This window comes from Castor canadensis, chromosome 15 (genome assembly GCF_047511655.1).
Source record: "Castor canadensis chromosome 15, mCasCan1.hap1v2, whole genome shotgun sequence".
In the NCBI taxonomy this organism is placed as follows: domain Eukaryota; kingdom Metazoa; phylum Chordata; class Mammalia; order Rodentia; family Castoridae; genus Castor; species Castor canadensis.
In genome coordinates, this window is record NC_133400.1 from 12726539 (window position 1) to 12749871 (window position 23333).

General features: G+C 43.6%; 1 protein-coding gene across 2 annotated transcripts; it reads right to left on the bottom strand.

Annotated features, from left to right (window-relative positions):
• Window positions 1-144: 144 nt before the first annotated feature.
• Aars1 (alanyl-tRNA synthetase 1) lies at window positions 145-22916 on the bottom strand. 2 transcript variants are annotated; one of them, XM_020161622.2, is made up of 21 exons: window positions 22827-22916; window positions 19690-19854; window positions 17798-17986; window positions 17319-17464; window positions 13586-13777; window positions 12942-13086; window positions 12445-12590; window positions 11715-11823; window positions 11435-11585; window positions 9924-10048; window positions 9279-9423; window positions 8192-8370; window positions 7444-7557; window positions 5678-5884; window positions 5120-5304; window positions 3232-3340; window positions 2467-2580; window positions 1737-1856; window positions 1517-1603; window positions 1030-1143; window positions 145-661 (listed from the first exon to the last, which is right to left on the bottom strand). In XM_020161622.2, exons 1-21 carry the CDS (start codon window positions 22860-22862, stop codon window positions 476-478), a joined length of 2964 nt encoding a protein of 987 aa, XP_020017211.2. In that variant the 5' UTR covers window positions 22863-22916; the 3' UTR covers window positions 145-475. The 2 variants fall into 2 exon arrangements, with proteins under 2 accessions (XP_020017211.2, XP_020017212.2); XM_020161623.2 differs by lacking the exon at window positions 22827-22916 and adding an exon at window positions 22528-22819.
• Between the last annotated feature and the right edge of the window lie 417 nt (window positions 22917-23333).

Here is a 23333-nt window from a genome sequence, read left to right on the forward strand (position 1 = left end):
AGGGGTCTAGAGCTGGACTTAGTGAGGATGGCAACCAGAAGCCAGCTGGATCCACAGCCTGTCTTCTAGACACTCAGGGAGCCAGGGGCTGTATGACAGGGGCTCCCTCAGGAGAAAGGATAGAGACTGCATGGCATCATCAAATATTGCACATGGTCCTTTTATTCTCTGCAGCAAAAAGCCTCGGGTGAGCAGAGAGAAGTTACCTACACAAGCATGAGGACATTAAATAGCGATCCTGGGGTAGTGGTTCTAGACAAATGGTGCTGACGTGTAGGGCTCAGGGCAGTAATGGAAAGGGACACTGAGTCACAGGATGGCTCCAGGTGTGTTCCAGTTTCTGCTGGGTTAGGACAGATGGGGCTGTATCTTGGGTCCCAAGATTCAAATGTCTTTGTGGCAAATAAAGAGTCCTCGGCTAGACTGATACATCCAGGTGGCAAGAGATACTTCCCAGTGAGAGCTGCCTCTCCCCTCAGTTTTTCACATCTCCCAGGCGGAGCTGGGCAAAGGAAGTGGCCAGCTGCAGTGCTTCCTGCAGGCAGCCCACGTTCTTGCCTGTGGCCTGGGCAGACCCGTCCTTGCCCCCACCTTTGCCATCCATCAGGCCTGACACCTGCTGCACCCACTCGCTGGCTTTCAGGCCCCGGTTGGCAGCATTCTAGAAGACAGGAAGGGAAAGTGGGAGTCAGGACAGAGGATGGGACTGGGGAGAAATGGAGGGACAGAAAAAGGAGGGAAGCCACTGACACCCACCCCCACACTCAGTGATACTACCAAGGGCTACAGCTGGTACAGGGGAACAGCCAACGGCCACTGCCAAGACAGGGCAAGTGGCAAAGCAAGACACCAGTCAGTGCAGTTGAATATTCACAAACAAGGTCTGGGGGCTAAAGGGTACTGGAGAAGGTGACAGACAGGTGGGTGGGTGTTTCTCACAGGGCTGCACACATATAAACAGGTCTCAAACTCTGAGAAGCTACAAATGTGCTTCCCACAGGATTTGGAACAAGGCGCAGGCATTCTGACCTGGGGAACTTGACACAAGCATGTGATCTTGCCAGCCTCATTGTCCACTGTGAAGAGCATGGCAGACGTCTGAGGGGAATATGTCTTGAAAAGCTTCAAAGCTTCATTCAGAGCCTGTGGGCAGAAACTTGGTCAGGCTACAGCTCTGAGGCAGGAGACCCAGCTGTCCATGAGGGAGTTTGTAGGGCTCAGCCCAAGAGCACCATCCTATTCCCTTCCCATAGCAGGTGTTGTCTCCAGAAGCTTGTATGGAGAAGGACCCAAGCACAGGGCTCTGCCCTGGCTCTGAAGTATGCCTTCCACTTCCAGGGAGCTGCTCCTTCCTCCAGCTACTAGATCTCTCCATGGCTCAGCCTAACTTCAATCCTACGTAATAGGCCCTCAGGTGACCATATGGCTTAGAGCCATAAAACCCACCCATCGGGCCAGGAGGGAAGGGGACCTATAGCAGACAGGCAGGACAAGCCTAGACCCAGCCTCTGATTGCCTTGGCTGAGGCACCGCTCTCCATCTCCAGGATGACCAGAGGCTGGTTAGGGTTGCTGTCAATGAGCTGTTTTGTCTTCTCCAACACCTGTGAAAAGAAAAGTCCAGGAGAGAAGCTTAGGCCAAGGCCCACACCCCAAAACCCAGGCAGCAGTCCTGCCAGCCTCTGCTGAGGAAAACCTTTTGGCTCCCTTCCACACAAGAGCACTACCAGAACTCACTCGCTTCTGGACATCAGCTTTGCTGGCGCGGTCTAAGTCATCCATGACCTTCTTCAGGGATTTCAGAGTTTCTCGAAGTTCATCCTTCTGCCATTGGGGGATGACTGCAGTGGCCAGCGCCTGGAACCAGAAGGAGAAAACCATCTGGGTTGAGCCACAAGGAGCCAGGAGAGGCCTTTACTCCACCCCACTGTTCTGTTTGTAAACCAAAGTCCTCCCCAACTAGTGTCTGGGGAAAAAAATCAAAAACAAAAAGGTGCTTTGAGAGTAGTCACTATAGCAACTGCAGCAGCTGTCATATGTAAGGTGGGATGAGAGAAAAGGACAGTGCAACAAGGGCTCAGCTTTCATGTAAAGACCTAGTCCTTACTAGACCATGAACACAGCCTGGGAGGGTTACCAGATGCTCCAAATACTAAGAAACACCAGGCAGGCTCAGAAACAGTGGGCTCCCTCAGCACTGCCCCGACTCCCTCACCCCAATGCCCACTCTAGCTTGGAATGAGCTCTCCTGCTCCAGCACTTGGACCGAAAGGCAGGGCTCTGTGAGCCATGATCCATGGAGTCCCCTTGGGTAAGGCTTCAGGACAACAGAGTTCAGCCCAAAAGTCCAATCCATGAGAATCAGGATCTGACTGGCTCCCATGGGGATTTTTCAACAACAGTGAGGGTCTTACTCCTCAGGAATAAGGAACAAGCAGGCCCCAACGAGGAAGAAGGCCGCCCTTACCTCACCAAGGTCAGCGATCTCCCTCTGCACATCCTTGTTTGGTGCAGTCTGGGCCTTCACTTTGGCCTCCATGACAGACAGCAATTTCTTCAAGCTCTCCGCCTTTCTGAGGGCCTGGGAGGGGGACAATCAGAGCTGTGACTCCAGGCAGATAACTGTCAGTATGACTGCTCTATCTGCAAATAGCCGTGGAAGCACTGATGACAAGGTGTGAAGTATACACCCCAACACACCAGAAATTTATTTCCTTCAGGGAGCAAGTCCTAGGAGCCTCCTGAACCAAAAATGAGCACCTGCCTCACACTTCTAGCCAGCAAAAACTGCACCCTAACTCAGGTTCACAGGGTGACCAGGAAGTCACAAATCAGAGTCCCCTTTCACCCTGTGAAATGACCACTCCTCAGGACTCAGCACAAGCTACAGTTCCCACCCCCACAGCAACTATCCTTCCATGCACACACCCCTCCGAATACATGGGGAAGCAAGAGAGCATCTGAAGTTGGAGCCAAACCCTGCCTTCCTTGCTAGACACAGATGTATTAGGAGTAGGAGGCAGAATTTACATATATTTATAAGATTAAATGTGACAGCAAGGAGAGTTTGTGCGGTGGTAGAAGCAGGGGTAACTAGAAGCCTTCTGGAAACAGCACAATTGGTGCTTTCATTCTGACTGCAGCAGCCACAGAAATGTTTGCTCTAAGGATTCACTAGCTGGGTTCCCCTTGCCTTGATCAAGTAAGTCACATTCTAGCCCAATCTGCTCACCTTCTGGGCTTCAGCACCTGTGACAGCAACAATCCTTCGGATACCCTTGGCAATAGCTTCTTCAGTTACAATCACAAAAGCTCCTGCGTGACTTGAGTTCTGCAGATGCCTGAATGGCACAACAGAAAGGCCATGGTGAAGAGGAAGCCCAGGTGCCCTGGCTTCCTCCCTGATCTGGGAGTCACTGGCAGGAAGCTTACGCCCCAATAGGCAATCCCTCCAGGGACAGTAGATGAGTAAAGGCCCCTCATGTTTAAGGGAATTTCAGAGCACAGCTCTGGCTAGACAGGGCAGGAAAAGCAGTGGGAAAGGAAAGAGAGCCAGAGAAAGCTTGAGTTTGAGAATATTCTGACACTACCTCTCTGAGCCTGTTTTCTCATGTATAAAATAAGGGCAGTTCTACTTCACATGGCTGCTGTGAAAATCAAATGAGACACACATGAGAGTGCTCTGTAATCCCTCACATCCAATACAACACTACTGCTTACTAGGCTCTACATGACATTTTTGATCCTTTGATAGAACGTAAGATTTTTTATATCCCTGCTCACTAGGTGAAAATACTGGAGGATTACTTTTAAGATCTTACCACAATCCCTTAAACAAATAGGTGTTATTCTCTAGCTGCTCAGAGAACTCAAGGACTCATTAACTCTCATAATCATTTTACGGGATGGGGTATGAAGTCTTTGAATACTGTTTCCTGTGCTCTAAAGGGTATTAGCAAAGCCAGGTCTAGTAGCTTTGCCCAGCTATTCAGGAGGCAGAGGCAGGAGGATCATGAGTTTGAAATTAGCAAGACCCCATCTCAAAATAAAAAAATAAGTCAGGCACCAGTGGCTCATGCCTGTAATCCTAGCTACTCAGGAGGCAGAGATCAGGAGGATCACAGTTCAAAACCAACCATGCGCAAATAGTTTGCTAGACTGTCTCTTGAAAATACGCGTCACCAAAAAAAGGCCTGGTGGAGTGACTCAAGGTGCAGGCCCTGAGTTCAAACCCTAACACGGCAAAAAAAGGGGGAAAAAAAAAAGGGCTGGGGGCATAGCTCAAGTGGTAGAGATATCTGATACAAGTGGGACTCACTTGAAGGCCCAATTCAGCTGGGCAGAGCCCTGGAACACAATCCTTCAGATTCCTAGCCCACCACCTGTTCCCTAACTGCCTGAGGCCTGCCAGGAGCATCTAGCTGGGCTTGTCCAGGGCCTTAAGAATATTTTTTTCTTTTAGAATGAGGAACTTTCCAGGCCACCATGACCTTCCCCAAAAGATCCCATGAGCTGTGAAGGAATCCAAGTTGGCAGAAACAAGTGGCCCTCCCAAGCAAGCTAAACCAGGTCTACTACATGGTCCACCCAGGGGCTCTGAAACAATGGTCTCAATTCCCCAGGTGCTGCTCAAGCTGACAAAGGCATTTGGGTGGGCACAGGAATAGAGGGAGCTAGGAATACAACAGGCACTCCATGAGCACTCCATGCTCATATATCCTCCATGTTTGTGAATCCTGTGTTCACACTGGCCTCTTTGTTAGGAGTGGCTCAGAAAACAAGAGCAAGCAATTATGTGGCTAGGTGAACATGCAGTGTTTCTGACCTCCCCCCTTATAGGAAGAACATCTTATCATAAACCTAGGAATTTCTGAAGCATTAGGTTGCTAAGATTCTTGAGAATGCTTCTGACAATTTCTAAGGACTTCATTTCAACCACAGAAAAATGAGAGGTGGGGCTAGGGATGTGCCTCAGTGGTAGAGCACTTGCCTAGCATGTGAAAGGATCTGAGTTTCATCCCCAGCATGACAAAGAGAAAAGAAAAGGAAAACAAGAGCCTACTACAAATTAATAACAGGCAGTTGACACCATCTCGTGCTGCTCCTGCTGCAATACTCACGTTCCCCCACAGAACTCAACCGAAGTAAGGGAGCCAGCAGGACCAGAGGGGTCATCCAACAGCTCAGACACTGGGACCCCAATGGAGACGACTCTCACTGGGTCAGGATAGGTCTCATCAAACACAGCCCGCAGGCCCTGGATGGCTTTTGCTGCTGCCAAGGAACAATCCTGGGTGTACACAGGCTGTCATAGAAAGAAGACAGTAAAAAAATGCTGGAAAAAGCTACGGAGGTGCAGTAAGAAGCAGACAGAGAGCGTAAGAATCTATCCTAGGCTCTGCCTGGCATGTGCCGAGTCTTCTGAAATAATGTACCATGCATAAGGGAAAAGGGTAAAGATGGCAATTTTCAACTTTTTTGTTAAACTGTGAGCCAAATCTTATGTGCATACAGTGTATATAAATAGAAGAGCTGACTGTCTACCAGACACTACTTTAAGCAAATCTATATGTAAGGCAGAACATGGTACAGTACAGGACAAGTATCTGTACTGCTGGGCCTCTGTGATGGAAGGTATGGGGTTTACGACCCAAGAACACAGACATAGTAAAACCTACCTTGGCTGCCTCAATCATCTCATTAGCGATTTCTTCAGCCTTCTTGATCTGTTGGGTGGACATGGCTCCCTTGGCAGTAAAGTCAAACCGAAGGCGATCAGGAGCAACCAGTGAGCCTTTCTGATCAGCTTCCCCAAGCACTGAGCGCAGGGCAAAATTCAGAATGTGGGTAGCTGTGTGGTTGCTCATGACAGGTCTCCGCCGGGGCTGTGGAGGGCAGACATGGTGACGGAGAGGTCTGAATAAGCTGGCCAACGGTCCCCAAGTGATAGGATTTTTAGCTGGACACCTGGCCACCCAGAGTAAAAACTTCATTTCCTTGCAGGTAAGTGTGGCCATGTGACTGAGTTCTAGCCAAGAGGATGTGAGAAGTGAGATATATCCTTAAGAGAAGGGGCATGGCCTCTTCCTTCTTCTTCCACTGCCTAGAACAGGAATTAACCATTGGTCTATGAACCAAATCTGACTTACAATTTATTTTTATTAATTTTTATGCATAGTTTTATTGGGAAACAGCCACACTCATTATTTATATACTGTCTATGGCTTGCCTGTGTACTATCTCAGCATGGCTGAGTAATTATTAATTATGATCAGGACTGTATGGTCTGCTAAACCAAAAATATTTACTATCTGGCCCTTACAATAAAAAATTTGTGGCTGGGCCTGGGAGCGTGTCAAGTGGTAGAATGCCTGTCTAGCAAGCGTATGAGTCCCTGAGTTCAAAGAAGGGACCACAGCCGAACATGGTGATACATATCTGTAATTCCAGCACTTGGGAGGCTGAAGCAGGAGGATCATAAGTTAGAGGCCACCTTGGGGTACATAGTGAGTTTGAGTCCTTTCTGGCCTACATACTAAGACCCTGTTTCAAAATGAAAACATCAATAACAAGAAAAAGAAAAAACAAAACAAACGAGAAACACAGCAACAAAAAAGTTTGTCAATTAATGGCCTAGACAATGGATCTGAGTTACCTCCTTGTTCATGAAATCCTGGGCAAATGCTCAGAAATGATGGTGGAACAAAAGTAAGGAGAAACTGAGCCCTATGACTCTGTGGGGGCCAGAGACTTGGATCAGCTTGGATTCAGAGGTTCGAAATATACACTACTATCTTGTTTTAAGATACTGTTACTTTTGTTGGTGGAGTGGCTCAAGTGGAAGAGAACACCTGAGTTCAAACTCCAGTACTGCCAAAAAAAAAAAAAAAAAAAAAAAAAAAATCAAGATACTGTTTCTTTGGGGCTGTCATAGTCAACAGAACCTAGCTACCCCTACCCCCTTCTCTAGCAGTTCAATCCAGGGCCTCATGCATGCTAGGCAAGCTCTCTACCACTGAGCTATGTTCCCAGCCCCTCACTCCTTTTTGGAGTCAGGACGTTGTTATGCAGTCCATGCAGGCCTCAAAGCTATTATCCTCGTGCCTGAGCCTCACTTGTGCTGGGACTATAAGAATGCACCTCCATGCCTGGCTTCCAAGTTCTTAATTAATACAGGATCCTTGGCTTCTGAAGAAGTACTTGAGGTGAGAAATACAATTCATAAAACAGATCTACAGGATCTCAAATGAAATTCCTGGTAAAATGACTGACTTGGGAACACACAGATTTTACAGTTGTTTCACATCCCTCACAATGTGATTCACAAAATTTACTCCAGCACTCTACTTAAAATTTCACATAGGAGGACAACAGTAATCGGTCAATTGAAAGCCAAAATGTGATTACTAACTAGATTCAATAGGGGCAGCATGATGCAACTCACCTCATCAATAAACAGCCGGACTTGATCCCCCACTTTCAGGTGGCCATAGATCGTGCCTATGTGCAGCACATAGCCTCCTCGTACCTGAGCATTCTTCACCGTAAACTCCGATTTCTAAGAGTTAAGTGGGACACCAATAAGGAAAACCCTTTAAAGACACCAATATCAATTCTCCTCCCCCCTTTCTTTCTCTCTCTCTCTCTATATCTGTGTATTTTTATATACACACATATATGAACATATGTAAATTCTCCTTTTACATATATGTTATATATACATATTTTCTAAAAGAACTCAATACTCTGTATGCATACACTTATATACAGCTATTACTACATACATTAAATATTACTAACGCACACAATAATAAGGAGCATCTTAAAGAATTTGAAAGCCATTGTCAGGAACCAGAGGCCTAATTAAGACCAAACTCAGGGGGAACAGCGCTAGAGACTGTTTTCTATAAGAATATTTTCCTGCAGAGAGCAACCACTCCTCCCTTATAGAGCAAGCATGTAGGAGTCAAGAATCAGTCTTTACACTCTGGCAACAAGGATCCTCCTACAAGGATACCTACTGGTCAAGAAAGCAACAGGTACTAGATGTAACTCCCTGAGCTGCAAAAACATCAACAATGGAACCTTAAGCCAAATATCTTGTCTGTCTGCTCCCCAAGGTGGAACAAAAGAAGCTACTGGGTTCTCCATGCCTGGCCCTCCATGGCAAACAGGAAGAAGTGTTGGCTCACATCATCACTGCTGTCATCAACCTTCACCAAGTAGCCTTCATCGTAGATCTGCCCTCCTTGCTCAGCATAGAAGCAGGTCTTGTCCAGCACCACTCCACACTCCTGGCCAGTGGACACCTCTTCTACGAACATCTTGTCCCTGCGGAGAGCCAGCACTGTAGCCACTGTACTCTCAAACACTGTTTGATGGAAATGAATAGATAAAAGAAGACAGGTCAGTGACTTCATTCACTCATTTTTTATTTTTCAGTGCTGGGATTGAACTCAAGGCCCCATGCATGTTACACAAGCCTGTACCAGAGCTACATCCCTAACACCATTTCCATATTCTTAGCTGGCTCTTTTGCTGGATTCTATTTCTGAGCTCTTCTTAGATCTTAATTATCTAATTTTATTTTGGAAGCAAGCCCATAGACTCCACAAAGGAACTAACATGTTGCTTTCCACCAGAGAACCAACAACACTCAGCAGAGTGCCTAATGGTCCCAATTTTTAGGACTGAGGGGTTCCTGGGATATGGTCTTTATATTAACACTGAGACAGCTCTGAGCAAACTGGACAGGTGGTCACCCTAGAACTCAGACACTAAACAGTAACCTGGTAAGTCTGATTAGATCTCTAAGAATAGTAATAAATTCTCTAGTCCAAGATCAACTGGCAAAGAGTGTATTCAATTTGTGGTTCACTTGTACAGATTTTGGAATAGGGTGCTCTCTGTCACAGCAAAAAAGCAAAAAAACATATTACCTATTTTTTGTTCGTTTCTTTAGAATGCTATTATATTGATGCAAAATTCAATAGCCACCTGGTTTCCTACAAGGTGTTACAGGGAAAACTGATGAAGGGTTCATGGAACTTCCCTGTGGGTTTTTTTTATTTTTCCCTCACAATTTCCTCTAAGTATAATTACTTTAAAATAAAAATAAAACCACCAAACAAGGAAGCCTATGAGAAGAAAAGTACACAGCATGATTGTGTGGTACTACAGGAGAAGCTGCTGGAGACTTGCTGGGCATCTTGAAACTTATCTCTTAAAATCCCCCAGATAGGGGACAGACAGCTCAGAAGCAGGAACCCAGCAACATACCATAGCTACCACTGGAGTCTGAATGGTAATTATACTTTGGAGAATCATCTGTAGCTTCCAAACACTTTCCCCGGAGCTCTTCGATAGCATAAATGTCCAGCATAATGAGGTCTTCCCCACCGGCTCCCTTTCCCTGTGATTTTAGCTGCCAGTAAGAGAAATAAGCATTAGTTACCTTAAAGTAGGAAAAAAAAGAACATTAAAGAATTCGAACTTGCTAGAGCCTCTCTGCTCCTACCCCCTCCTTTGCCCTGCTTTACTAAATAAACTTTTGCTATAATCTTTAATAAAAAAAAAAAAAGAATTTGAACTTGGTTAACTATGCCCAAAGTAACAGCATTTTCCAATCTCAGCATCACTGGCATTTTGGGCCAAATCATTCTTTGTTGCAGGGACTGCCCTATTGTATTGTAGCATGTTAAACAGCATCCTTGGCCTCTACCAATAAGATGACAGGAGCACCTCAACTCCAGTTGTAAAAATTAAAACTACCCCCATGGGAGCAGAACTGTCCCAGTTGAGAGCCAGTGGTCTAGGGAAAAAAGAAATTCAAAGGCTTTAATAGAACAAAAGTCATGTTTGCTTTGCAGTTAAGTCTTGTCTTGATAGGTGTTAGGTTCCCTGCTCACTCTCCATATTCTTTACCTGGGCCAGTTTCCTCTCTTCTTCAAAGCCATCCATATCTACCACCAGGCCCTTCTCTTCTGCAATCAATCCGGTGAGATCCACTGGGAACCCATAGGTGTCGTAGAGTAGCCAAGCAGTGTCTCCTACACAGCACAAAGGAGATGTATCAAAATAACATGGGCAGCCATCCCCGCCCCTCCCCTTTTCCATGCCAAACCCTCCCAGGAGGATGCTGGAATTAGAGAAGGGATTAGAGTCAAGGCGAAATAGTAATGGCCCTGTGGGCCTGCCACAATATCCATGAAATCTTTATTCTTTTTTGGAGGTAAGATTTGAACTCAGAGCCTCAAGATAGGATCTAGCAAACTATTTGTCCGGGGCTGGCTTTGAACTGTGATCCTCCGGATCTCTGCCTCCTGAATAGCTAGGATCACAGGCATGAACCACCACTGCCTAGCTCCATCAAATCTTTTAAAGCTAACCTGCAGGAAGCACTAGGGGTTTACTGATAAAGTCCTGCTTCTTCTTTTTTTGGTGGTACAAGGGCTTGAATTCAGAGTCTACATCTTGCCACTCCACCAGCCCTTTTCTTATATGTTAGGTATTTTTGAGATAGGGTCTCTAGAACTATTTGTCTGGGCTGGCTTCAAACCTTGACCTCCTGATCTCTGCCTCCTGAGTAGCTAGGATTACAGGCGTGACCCACTGGCACCTGACTTAAAGTTCTGGTTCTTGATCTGAACACTAGTGTGTTCAGTTTGGAAAAATTCATCAGACTTTCTCTTTATACATTGTATTTCAACAAAAAGAAAAAAAAGCTTTAGAACTGATTTTCCCATCTGGTGAAAAATAAAGCAAATTGCAAAATAGTATACACCAAATGTTCCCATTTTTGCTTGAAAAAAATATACAGACACATAAACACCCACAAGCATTTGCATACAAATGAGAAAAATCCTGAATAGTTATACATCAAAGTCTACTTTTTTTTTTAAGTGGGACTGGGGTTTGAATTTAGGGCTTCAAGATTGCAAATCAGGCATTCTACCACTTGAGCCATACTCTAGTCAATTTGCTTTAGTTATTTTGGAGATGGGGCCTCAAGAACTATTTGCCTGGTTGGTCTCCAACTGCAATCCTTCTGATCTCAGCCTCACAAGTAGCTACGATTACAGACTTACCATGTAGCCCAGGATGGCCTGGATGTTCATTTTGGTCTACAGAGTGCTGGGATTACAGGCATGTCCTACCATGCTTGCCTATATACCATACTCTTAAAAGTTGTTATCTCTGAGAGATAAAATCTGGGAAACGATTTTCACTTCTTACTTCTGTACAGTTTGAATACCTTCCCACAATAAATTATTTACTTTCATAATTTTACCTAAATCTGACTTCATACCAAAAGCAGTTTAAGCAAGCTATGCTCAGCCTTGGCAGACATGAGAGTCTGGTGTTAGTCTGTAGGGCTTGCTTTTCCAAGAAAGATGCCACAGCTCAGACAGAGGAAGGCACACACTGAGCCCTACCGGGAATGGTCTTGCAGTCTCCCAGGCTCTGGATTTTTCGGTCCAGGATGCGACGTCCTCTGCTGAGAGTCTTGAGAAACTGCACTTCTTCTTCATTAATGATGTCCTTCACCATGTCTGGGTCCTTCTTTAGCTCTGGAAATGCATCTCCCTAACAAAGAGAGCTTAATGCAGTCAAAGACCATTCCACGGCCTCTCTTTAAAATGCCCATTAACAGTAGGCTACCATCTTAAGAGTATGGCTTCATTACAAAAGATGTAAGCAGGGAATTATACCTACCAGGGACTGGACGACAACATCAACTAACGTAGCAAAGAAACCCTTGCTGGCGTTGAGTTTCTCATGGGAATAGCGAACAGCCCGGCGGAGAATCCGTCGCAACACATACCTGTAAGAGGCAGACTCTAGTACCCTGCTAGACAACATTCCCAGATGAGGGTTCTGTTGTAGCTCCTGTGAAGTCTATCCAAAGCAACATGAGCTCTTAGTTCTTACAGTGATTTTCTTCTATCCTAAGCCTGCTTCTTTTTGTATTCCCAAGGTCCATAAGGCTAACTTCAGCATAAACTAAGTAACATACCTACAACTACATGATCAGGCCTACATTAAACCCTAGCTTCTTGTCCTTCAATGCGTGGCTATCCTGAGAGGCAAAACAGGCTGGATACATATGATCCTAGGCCCTGTCTGTCAGTAATGGAGTTTCCTGAGACTACTCAAAACTTATCCCTACCTTGCCCCTGCCAAGGTCCTATCAGGCAACCTAAAATATAATCCTTAGCCTCTGTATTTAGAAAAGGTTTAATACAGAGATGCCACTGAATCTCTTCTTTAACATAAGCTGAAACTCCCTCTATCCCTATTTAAAATAACAAAAATGGGATCCCTCCACCTATCCAGAAGACAAAGAAAACAATAATAAAGTTTGGCTTTTATTTTATTTTATTATTTAGAGTTATAAAACTCATGGTATTAGTCTAAAACCCCGTCCAGGGTGCAACATACTCACCCCCGCCCTGTGTTGTCAGGTCGGCCACCATCAGCCAGTGCTACAGTGATGGTCCGAGCATGGTCAGCTAACACCCTGTAGGCCATGTCAATCCCATCAACATCCTCAGCACCAACTTTTCCAGTGTACGGCCGGGCACCTGTGCCCTACAGGTAAACACCAGGAGGCAGCCCATCAGAAGGCAGCCCTTCTGGTGCTGTCTTGCCCAAGGAGGTTCCCAGAGGATTAAGGAACATTGTGAAAAAGGATGACCATCTTGCCAGATCCCTTAACCTCAAGAAATGGGATAGTAGGGAGGGAAAAAGAGTCTTCAACCAGTCTCTCACACTCAACAAATTACAGTGCCTATGCCTAGACCCTCATGCTATTAGCAATGAACTAGGCAACAGGTATTTTTGGTTGGCAAAGCATATGGTCATTTATCTTTTGACAGCATAGCTAAGAGTTCATCCTGGAAACCTCCACTAAAGTTTCATTGTTTGCAATAGGATCAGTACCTTCTGAATGGCTTCAAAGTAAGGAACAAAAAGATCAGTGTCATAGTTGGACATCTTATTCTGTAGCACAGATACCAATCGCTCCAGGCCCATCCCTGTGTCAATGCTTTTCTTGGGAAGAGGTTTTAGAACGCCATCATTCTCCCTGTGTGATCAAGAAAAGAAAGTTGAAGTAGGCACACAGGCTGCTCCAGGTAGCCCCTCCAGGCTCTCCTGGATAGAACTCAGTAAGTACAGTTTGCAGGCTGTGACTATTTGCCACTTGCCTCTGTCTCTTTTGTTGGGAAGAGAAAGAAGAGGTGGAAAGAGAGGTAGTCTGGGGTCCATATTAAAGGCAAGTTTTAAAGAAACGAACTTTTAAAACCACAGACCAAATTTCAACAAAAATGGACATGAAGAAGAGTAGCCTCCATGAAAGCATTATGTGGGATAAAACCACTTTTTAAAAGGATTAGACCAAGCCCTTCCCAGAGATCAGAGGAAAAACCTGAGAAGCTAAAGAACTACCACAAGATCCCATAAGGCTGCATCTTTACTGCTCCACTGTTCCCAAAAGATGAGGATCCAAAAAGAACCTCAGCTCCAAAGATAGTCACATAGTTCTGATTCCTCTTTCTCTACATAGAATAGGACTCCACAGCTACCTGTTATACTGGATGAACACAAGGTTCCAGATCTCTAGCACATTGGGATCATCCTGGTTGACAAGGTGAGCGGCATCTCGACCACCAATCCGATCATAATGGATCTCACTACAGGGACCACACGGGCCTGTGTCACCCATCTCCCAGAAGTTATCCTTCATATTGCCAGGGAGGATTTTGGTGTCATCCAGCCTGCACCGAGTAGTGAAGAAAAGCCCAGTTATAGACAATGGCAAGAATTTTGCTCAAACTTGTGTCTTCCATAAAAGGAGATCTTTATGATTTATTGCAAGGAAGTCCCACTCTTTGGCAATTACTAATATTAAGCCTATATATATAGCCCAGGCACCAGTGGCTCATGCCTGTAATCCTAGCTACTCAGAGCAAATAGTTTCTGAGACCTCATCTCTGAAAAACCCATCACAAAAGAAAAAAAAAAAAAAAAGGTGGTGGAGTAGCTCAAGGTGTAGGCCCTGAGTTCAAACTCCAGTACCATCATAAAAAAAAAAAGCCTACATACAAACTCTACTAAAGGGAAAGAACATGACTCTTCTCAAGTGTGACTACAACATAATAGAAAATATGCATATGGTATGATCATAACTCAATAAAATGTGTAAAGATATGGAGAGACCCTAGATGGGAACACATAAAAATGAAATTGTTTATGTTAAATATGACTAGAATTTAAGTGAATACATTTTTCACAAATGTCCCTTCATTTAAAAAAAGAGCAGTATGGTTTGGATATGGCATGTCCCTGCCAAAGCTCATGGCATAATTTTCTTTCTTCCTTCCTTTTTTTTGGGTGTGATTGGAGTTTGAACTCAGGGTTTCATATCTACAAAACAGGCACTCTACCACACCTCTAGGCCTTGTTTGTTTCTTTTGTGTGTGTGTGTGTGGTACTGGGGCTTGAACTCAGGGCCTTCACCTTGAGCCACTCCACCAGTCCTATTTTTGTTTTTCAAGATAGGGTCTCATGGAACTACTTGCCTGAGCTGGCTTTGAACTGACAGCCTTCTCGTCTCTGCCTCCTGAGTAGCTAGGATCACATGCGTGAGCCACCAGTACCCAGTCCTTGTTTATTTCCTGAGAAAGGATCTTACTATGTGACCCATGGTGGTGTCAAACAAGTGGTCTTCCAGCTTTGGCCTCTCAAGCACTGTTTTTTGTTTCTTTGTTGTGCTGGGAATGGAATCCAGAGCCTCACATGTCTAGGTGAGTGTTCTACCACTGAGCTACACCTCCAGCTCCCCAAGCACTGGTATTTCAGGTGTGCCATCATGCCCAGCTTCAACACTGAAATTTAATGAACTGCCAAGGGCTGAGTACAGCCCAGTGGTAGAGCACATGCTTGGCATGTTTGAGGTCCAGGTTTAATCCCTAGCATTAAAAAAGAAACATACAAAAAAAGGAAGAATGGAAGAGAAATTTAATTGCTTATGTAGTGGTGTTAAGAGGTGGTAGGTAGGTAGGATTTTTAAAAATTAATGCAGTTCCTGTAAGTATGAGCTAGGTACCTTGAGAGCAGGATTTTTTTTTCTTTTTTTTTTTTTTTTTTGTGATGCTAGTGATTAAACCCAGGGTGTTATTCATGGTAAGCACATGCACTACCACTGAGCTACATCCCCAGCCTCTCAACAAGAATTTAGTAAGGTGAAAACATCTCCAAAGTATATGACTTTGCTGAAAGCTGCTAAATAAAAAACATTGTTTGATAAACAACGTGCAAATATACATTGACGTCAAGTAAAAGAGAATTTACATAGAGTTAAAGTAATAAAAGAACAAAAAACAGAAGCATTGCTTCCAAGTATAAGAAGCCATGACTATAGGATAAGTGAGTTATTAAGAACAAAAAAATGAGACAAGAACAAGAAAATGAAAAACATAGGCATGTTAGTGATTTATAAGGAATACACCTCACTACATTTCAGATTCTCCTTAATGTAGTACATCACAAATTCTATTAAATTCAGGGGGGAGGGGAGATGAGGGAGACAGATGGAGGGAGTGAATTTAATTAACATATATTGTTAAGCACATATGTGACAATGTATCCCCTGTACAACTACTATATGCTAATAAGACAAACAAAAACAAATTTGGGCTAGAGGTGTGACTCAAGTGGTAGAGCACCTGCCTAGCAAGCATGAGACCCTCTGAGTCCAAACCCCAATGCCACCTGGGCTGGTGGAGTGGCTCAAGAGGTAGAGCACCTGCCTGTCAAGTGTGAGGCCTAAGTTCAAGCCCCAGTACTGCCAAAAGAAGAAAAAAGAAAAAAAGAAAAACCCCAGTGCCACAAAAAATAAATAAAGTTCTATTAAGTTAAAAGCACAAAACACTCTTGCTCACCTATGTTAGCTTTTTTTGGTGGGGGGGACTGGGATTTGAACTCAGGACTCAGAGCTTACAAAGCTGGTGCTCCATCACTTGAACCACACTTCAGTTCATTTTGGACTGGTTATTTTTAGAGATGGGGGTTTCGTGAATCATTTGCCCAAGCTACCCTCGAACCTCAATCCTACTGATCTTACTCTCCCAAGTAGCTAGGATTACAGTTTTGAGCCACTGGCATCGGGCTCATGTTAGCTTTTATAGTACATTATTATGGTGTATCATTATACTTTAGGATTATATTTAAAAACAAACAAACAAAACATGTTCTTTTCCTCATCCTGTTTGACATTATTACATTTCCAAAAGAAATAGTCTGTTTCACATAAAGAATACCAAGGTGAGGTGGGGGGAGGGTGGAGATAAAGTATAAGGGAGAGTAACAGAAGGGGTTGAATGGACCAAAGTAAAGTATACCCACAGTGGACATGCATTCTCAAACCCCTTTAAACACCAACTTAAATATTAATAATGAAAAACAGGACTGTAAAACAGGTACAGTGTGTATGGGGGGTACTAGTGGGAAGGAGAAGGAAGGAGATGAAGGTGAGGGTATATGGTTGATGGACTTCACATACCTACATGAAATAGAACTAAGAAACTTCTTACAATTGCTTTAAGTGGGGTGTGGGGGGGTTTTGAGGGGGTTGATGGGGACAATGCAACTAATGTACAATGTAAGTCTAATTGGAATTGTCACTATGAATCCCCTTCTGTATAACAAATATATCCTAATAAAAAAATTTATTAAAAAAAAAAAAAAGACTACCACTGTTGAAAAAGACAAACCCATACACACAGGGCTAGAAAGATACGAAAAGGCATGCAAGACTACATAAGGAGTATCAATGCATTAACAATAATTAATTTTAGGGTCCTTCCACTTTCTATTTTCTACATTTCTGTACAATTTGAATTTTTTCCAAAGTGTGCAAAAGACAACATGTTTTGATTTTTTTTTAAGAATATGTAAAAAAGCAAAAAACAAAAACAAAAACAAAAAAACCTCTTGTATCAGCTTTGGACAGCAGAATGACCAAACATACTAAGAAGCAACAAATATACCAAAAGGTAATTAATTACTCACCAGGCTCAAGTGGTAGAGCACCTACTTTGCAAGCGCAAAGCTGAGTTCAAACCCCAGTCCCACCAAAAAAAAAAAAAAAAAAAAAAAGACAATTACTCGTGGGCTAGGAATGTAGTACAATGCTTAGCATGTAAGGCCTTGATGCATACCCCAAAATGAGAAACAGCAATGTACTCCAAGTCATAAAACTCCACTCTGGCACTGAGTTTAGGAATCTCTCTCTCAGTAAGTGAGTTGCATTCTTACCCTAAATTTTGCCAGATCTGTTTGCACTCCAGATCTGGTTCTAAGCCAGCTGCTTCATCTCCACCAAAGTAAGTAACATAGAGTCTTTCAACTGGAATGCCAAACTCTTGGGTGAGAAGTTCCAGAGCCATCTTACATGCCAATTCCTACAAAAAGAACAAGAACTATAGAACACGGCCAAACCAAAATCTATGTAGTATGAGTAGAAAAAGATCAGGTTTTGAGACCAGGAATTTAAAACTACAGTATCTTCATTATAAATTCAACCAATGGAGGATCAATTGATATATCTAAATATAATTGAAAACCATCAAATTACAGTACTTCTAGGTAGTCATAGAATTATTAAATATCCTCACTCCAGAATCAGAAACATGATGATGTTTCATGTTTTAAAACAAGCAAAATTAGAAACCAGTTTCCTTAGTGGAAATGATCGCTTTACTTAAAATTCTAACAGTTCTCTGAGCTAAGCTTACCTTGAAGTAATCTCCAAAAGACCAGGAGCCCAACATCTCAAAGAAGGTGTGATGGTAGACATCCTTGCCCACATCATCCAGGTCATTGTGTTTGCCCCCAGCCCTGATGCACTTCTGGGTATTGGCAGCTCTGCTCAACTTTGCCATAGGGTGAGTTGGGTCAATCGTGTTCAAGAAGATGGGTTTGAACTATAAAAAGGAGAAGGGAACAGTTCAACTTTTAAAGAGCTACAGGTTATGTCAGGAGGCTACAACCTGGCAGGAAGAGGCTGCACACAAACTATCCTTTCAATTTAGTAAGACTGGAATGCAGATGCCTTGTACCAGGTGGCCCACTGGAGCCAAAGCAGAAGTCTAAGGGCTGGTGGAATGGCTCAAGTGGTAGAGTGCCAGGCCAGGAGGTGCGAGACCGAGTTCAAGCCTCAGTACCACCAAAACCAAAAGAACAAGAACAAAAAAGCAGAGGCAGCCTATCTTGGAGGAGTTTCTATCTGGACCTAATTCCCAGAAGGTCCTCATCACTGCCAGTGATACCACCTGCAAAAGGGAAGGCCTGCCAGATCTCCAAAGTCAAGCTGACATATGAAACCTATGCTTCTCCACAAGTCTCTGATGCTGACAGCTTAAATAATTCTTCTGTTTATGTTTTTGTTGTCTTTATCATTTATTTATTTATTTTGGTAGTATTGGAGTTTGTACTGAGGGCCTTGCACTTGTGAGACAAGTGTTTCACTGTATGTATCATCCTTCTAGAAGAACTTAAGAATAAGTTGCTCACTTGGGAATAAAGGTGAAGAAAAAAAGGGAGTAAAACTGGAACAAGATGATGAATGACTGGGTGTGTATGGATAGTATTTCTTTCCTTACCACATCATACTGTTTTTTCTTTCTCTTTTCTTTTTTTTTTTTTTTTTGGTTGGACTGGTGTTTGAACTGAGCTTCTCACTTGCAAAGCATGCACTTGACCAAGTCATACTTTGATGTACCATTGCTATTTGTGTAACTATGCCTTATTTTTCACACTAGACCGGTCCAATTCACATTTTTCCAACTTTGTAACTACTAATTACTTGTGACCATGTCAAACAAATTAATTGAAATTCAATAATTAGTAATTTAAAAAATGTTTTGTTGCTTGTAATCAAACCCATGGCCTCATGCATATTAAGTATGTAAGCGTATGATCTATCTATCCCCATCCCTAATTAATATTTTAAAAAATTACAAATATCTGTTCCTTGGTTATACCAGCTCAATAATCACATGTGGCTGGTGATACCATACAGGGCAGAGAGTATGCTTTACAAGCATGAAGCCCTAGGATCAAACCCCAGTCCCACCAAAACTGAAAAAACAAAAAAAAAAACCAACCAGATTTCTCAACATCTTGGACATACTGAAAAACTTGTTTTAAATCTCTTTTATGTGGCCAGGCACAGGTGGCTCATGCCTATAATCCTAGCTACTTGGAAGACTGAGATCGGGAAGATCATAATTCAAGACCTGCCCGGACAAACAGTTCATAAGACCCCATCTCCAAAATAACCAGAGCGAAATGGACTGGAGTGGTGGTTCAAGTAGGAGAGTGCAAGGCCCTGAGTTCAAACCCCAACAGCCAAAAAAAAGTTAATGTCTGAGTATCTCCTATGTACTAAATATTGTGCTAAACATTTTGCTTGCATTATGCCTTATCTATTCATTTCTCACTGTAACCCACAGGCAGACACTATTCTCCATTTCACAGAAAAACTCAGGTAAATGACATACAAAAAGTTCTGCAAGGTCACACAGTAAATGACAAAATTGGGATTTTGTCTGACTCCAGACAAAATCTTTTCATCACTGCTCTGCTGCTTTGTATGTAGACAGTCAATAAAAGAAAAAATCCTTACCTGGTTCATGCCCGCATTGGCAAAGAGCAAAGTCGGATCATCCAATGGGATGGTGGCAGATGAATGAACATAGGTGTGCTCATTTCTCTTGAAGAAATCTATAAACCGCTCCCGGATTTCCCTTGCTGTTAGAGTCGAGTCCATCTTGAAAGTCGCTTCAAAGAACTAACCAAAGGAAAAAATAAAGAAAAATTTGGGGACTTGAAATTAAAAGTAGGCATTACACAAAACTCCTGGTTTCTTAAGCCAAGTCAAAGCAGGACACAGGTTAGCTATTTAATCCTAAAACCTTTATGTTGCAAGGTCTAAGGCTAAAATCATCATCAAAGCAAAACTTGCTGCACAAGCAGACGGCAGCCCCATCCACTCTTCTTTCCTATGCCAATCTCAATAGGATCAACACACCAACATTATAAAGTAGAGCAAGAGATGGTTCATTCATTCATTCAACAAATATGTACAGAGCATCCACAGCTAGGACTTAGAACAGAGGAATAAAAGCCCTATATAACTAGGGAAGAGGAAGTGACTCAGGAGACCTACATTCCAGTCCTACTTGCAAGTCCTTGAGGGGGGGGTCACATTACTTTAATGGAAGCCTCTATCTTTCAAGCTTCCTATTAATTTATATGCCTAGAACTGTGCAAAATTCCACATCTCCAAAGCCAATTATAGCCAATGTTATACAAGGTTTGGCCTGATATCTTGATGAGGCTGCTAACAGTGGCAGTGGACCCAAGGACAGGCCCTTCTGTAGAAGGAACCACTTGCAAGGAGCAGGAATGTACCTACTTCTATGTAGCCTAACTCCCCAGAATCCAGACAAGTAAACTGCTGCCTTCCCAGTCATTAGATTACTAAAGAAGAAGCTAGGGCTATAGCTCAGTGGTAGAGAGTATACATGAGACCTTGGGTTCAATCTCCAGCATCTCCCCACCAAAAAAGATTATTAGGAGGTGAGTAAGGTGTGTAGGCCTACTGAGGAGGTAGAGCTCACTGAGTGAAAGAGCAAAGGAATAAGAGAGGGAAACTGAGAAATAAGACAACTTTACAACTTCAAAGCTCTTTTCATATACTATGACTTCCCTGTGAGGCAGGCTGAGGAGAAGTGACAGGCTTTGGTAAGGGTGTCAATCACTGCCTGGTGGTCTGGTGCCATGTAGCACTGGGTGCCATAAAAATGGGAACCATCTCATTCATGACATTATTTAAAGGCCTTTAGAATTCTAGACCGAACCCTAATCTTAAATAAGTCACTTTGCTCTGAATTTGGGGCCTTTTCTGAAAAGAAAATCTACCTTGCCTACTCAACCAGAGTGCTGTGAGTATCAAGAGGAACAGAATGGATACTACTATGAACCACTCAGTATAGTTTTCTTCTTATGAAGATAAAAGGATGGGAATATAGCTCAGTGGTAGAGTGCAGGTACAAGGCTCTGGGTTTGAGCCTCATCACTAAACAAAGATATGATAAAGAAAGATATATAAGGCGAACATGACTTAGAGTTATGGTAACCACAATTCTAACTGATTTAATCACAATTTCAGTCAACACATTACTCAAACAAAAGCCCTTTGGGCAAAAAGATGGTTAAGCAAGCTGACAACCAGAATGGACTCAAATTTCCACAGATGAGGACTTGCTGTCCATGGTAAGGAGTCAAGGCTCAGGTTTTCAGAAATCTTGTTATACCACATTCTTTCTCATCCCTCCCTCCTCAGGTCACTTAGTAAATATTAACAATGGTGGCAAAAATGATTTCACCCAAGTAATTCTGCCTTCATAGCAACATCATAGCTGTTTCAGAACATTGACTGCTCCTCCTCTAAATAGTTGGCTTGAGGTAAGTAAACAGTTAAATTTCAAAAGACACGAGTTTACCATTTTCACTTACTCATTCAACATAATGAATGCACACTATGTGCAACTCAGATGGAGAGTCTGTGCCCTTAGTGAGAAGACTGCCACATACAGGAGTGTTGTGGAAAAGGACCTAACATGTTAAACCCCAGTACAACCAAAAATTAATAAACAAAAGGATCTATCTAATATGTTGGCAATTAGCCCAATGAAGGCTGAGGCTATTAAAAGCTGTGTCCCTGCCACCATGACTTCATTTTTTTCAATATACATGAAATCTGTACAGGATATAGAAGTTAGCACAAAGGCTAAGGGACCTGTGAAAGGCTTGGGTATTTTTCATTGCTTTTCTAGTGCTGGGGAGGCAACTCCCAGCTATTTTCATAGCCTTGGGTACCTTAAATTATTGCACTGTGGCTTAAGCTACAAGACTTTGTAACATACCCTAGTGCCAGGTAAGATGTCCACTCCTTTCTCCTTTCCTACTTCATTTTTCAATTTTGATATTTCAATTCCAAAGAAACCCATTTCAGGAAGCCTTTCCTTTCTTCACCAGGTTCTGCCTTATGTGTCTCCCCTCATAATTTCCACATACATTTGATGGCTGTTTATGTCCATCTCCCTATCAACCTGAAAGTCACAGCTCAGTGGAAATCGTGGCTGTTTTTGCCTCACCATTACAGTATATCCTCAGCGTCTAGTACAGTGGTTCCTAAATACACACCTCATTAGTAATGAGGTATGTATTTAATGTCACTCTCTGAATTGACCCACATGAAGCACTCCAGGAATTCTGACTTAGGAAAAAGTAACAGCTGAACATGATGGTTCGGGTTGAGCCTGGACAGTATCAACTATTCCGTAAACGTTTTAAGAATTGAGGGAATGGCTCCTAGCGGGACTCCATCTGGGTCACCTTTCTCTCCTACACCCTCCCCGCCCCCCGCCCAGAGGATTCAAACCATGGAAGATAAAACCTTAGCTTTGGGTGGTATACGATGGCAACCGTGATCCTCTGAAAGTCTTGGTCCTCAGCAAGTCTACCAAGGCCGCTCCACGAGGCTGGCAAAAAGCCACTATCGAGTTCCCGCTCCAGCCCGGGCCCGGCTTCCCCAGGCCACGCGGGGACCCGCTACAGCTGCTGCCCTTTCCTCCTAGACCTCGATTCCTCTCAGGACGCCGCAGAGTTCCCGAGGGCAGCCTGGGGTCCTGCAGTCCCTGGAATCGAGGACCCTAACTGCCACCTCAGTGCCCACCGCCAGGGTCCCACAGTTACCTGTTCTCGCAGACGCGCAGACGCGCAAACGCACATCCGTACCACAACGGGTCCTAACACGCACGTCCTATCCAATCAGAGCGCGCGGATGGAAAGTGACCTACTACGCCTTATCCTTTTCAGATATTATTGGACTATCCACATGCCAATCAACCTGAGCACGAATCAGCTTATTGGTCGGTTTCTAGGAAGGCGGCTGAACTGGGCTGATGCAATGACCAAGAAAGACGGGCTAGAGGGTGTCATGTGACGGAATTGGATGCTGGATATCCGAGGCAGTTGGTTTTTGTCTCCTAATACTTGACATTTAACAAGAGGGATGGTAAGGGGTTGGGGATTTAGCTCAATGGAAGATCGCTTGCCTGGCAAGTGGCAAGGCCCTGAGTTCGGTCCCCAGCACCAAAAAAAAAAAAAGAAAAGGAAAAAATAGAAAAGGCAAAACAAAAAAAAAAAAAAAAAGAGAGAGGGATGGTAACATGTGTTTGGTAGAAGTAATAGGTCTGGGGA

Coding starts and splice junctions, on each gene's coding strand:
- Aars1 (XM_020161622.2), bottom strand. CDS start 22,862: ATGTGCGTTTGCGCGTCTGCGCGTCTGCGAGAACAG. Junction 13,087..13,585: donor GTGTTCATCCAGTATAACAG/GTAGCTGTGGAG, acceptor TTGATCACACAG/GGAGAATGATGGCGTTCTAA. Junction 9,424..9,923: donor AAGAGAGGAAACTGGCCCAG/GTAAAGAATATG, acceptor TCTTACTGGCAG/CTAAAATCACAGGGAAAGGG.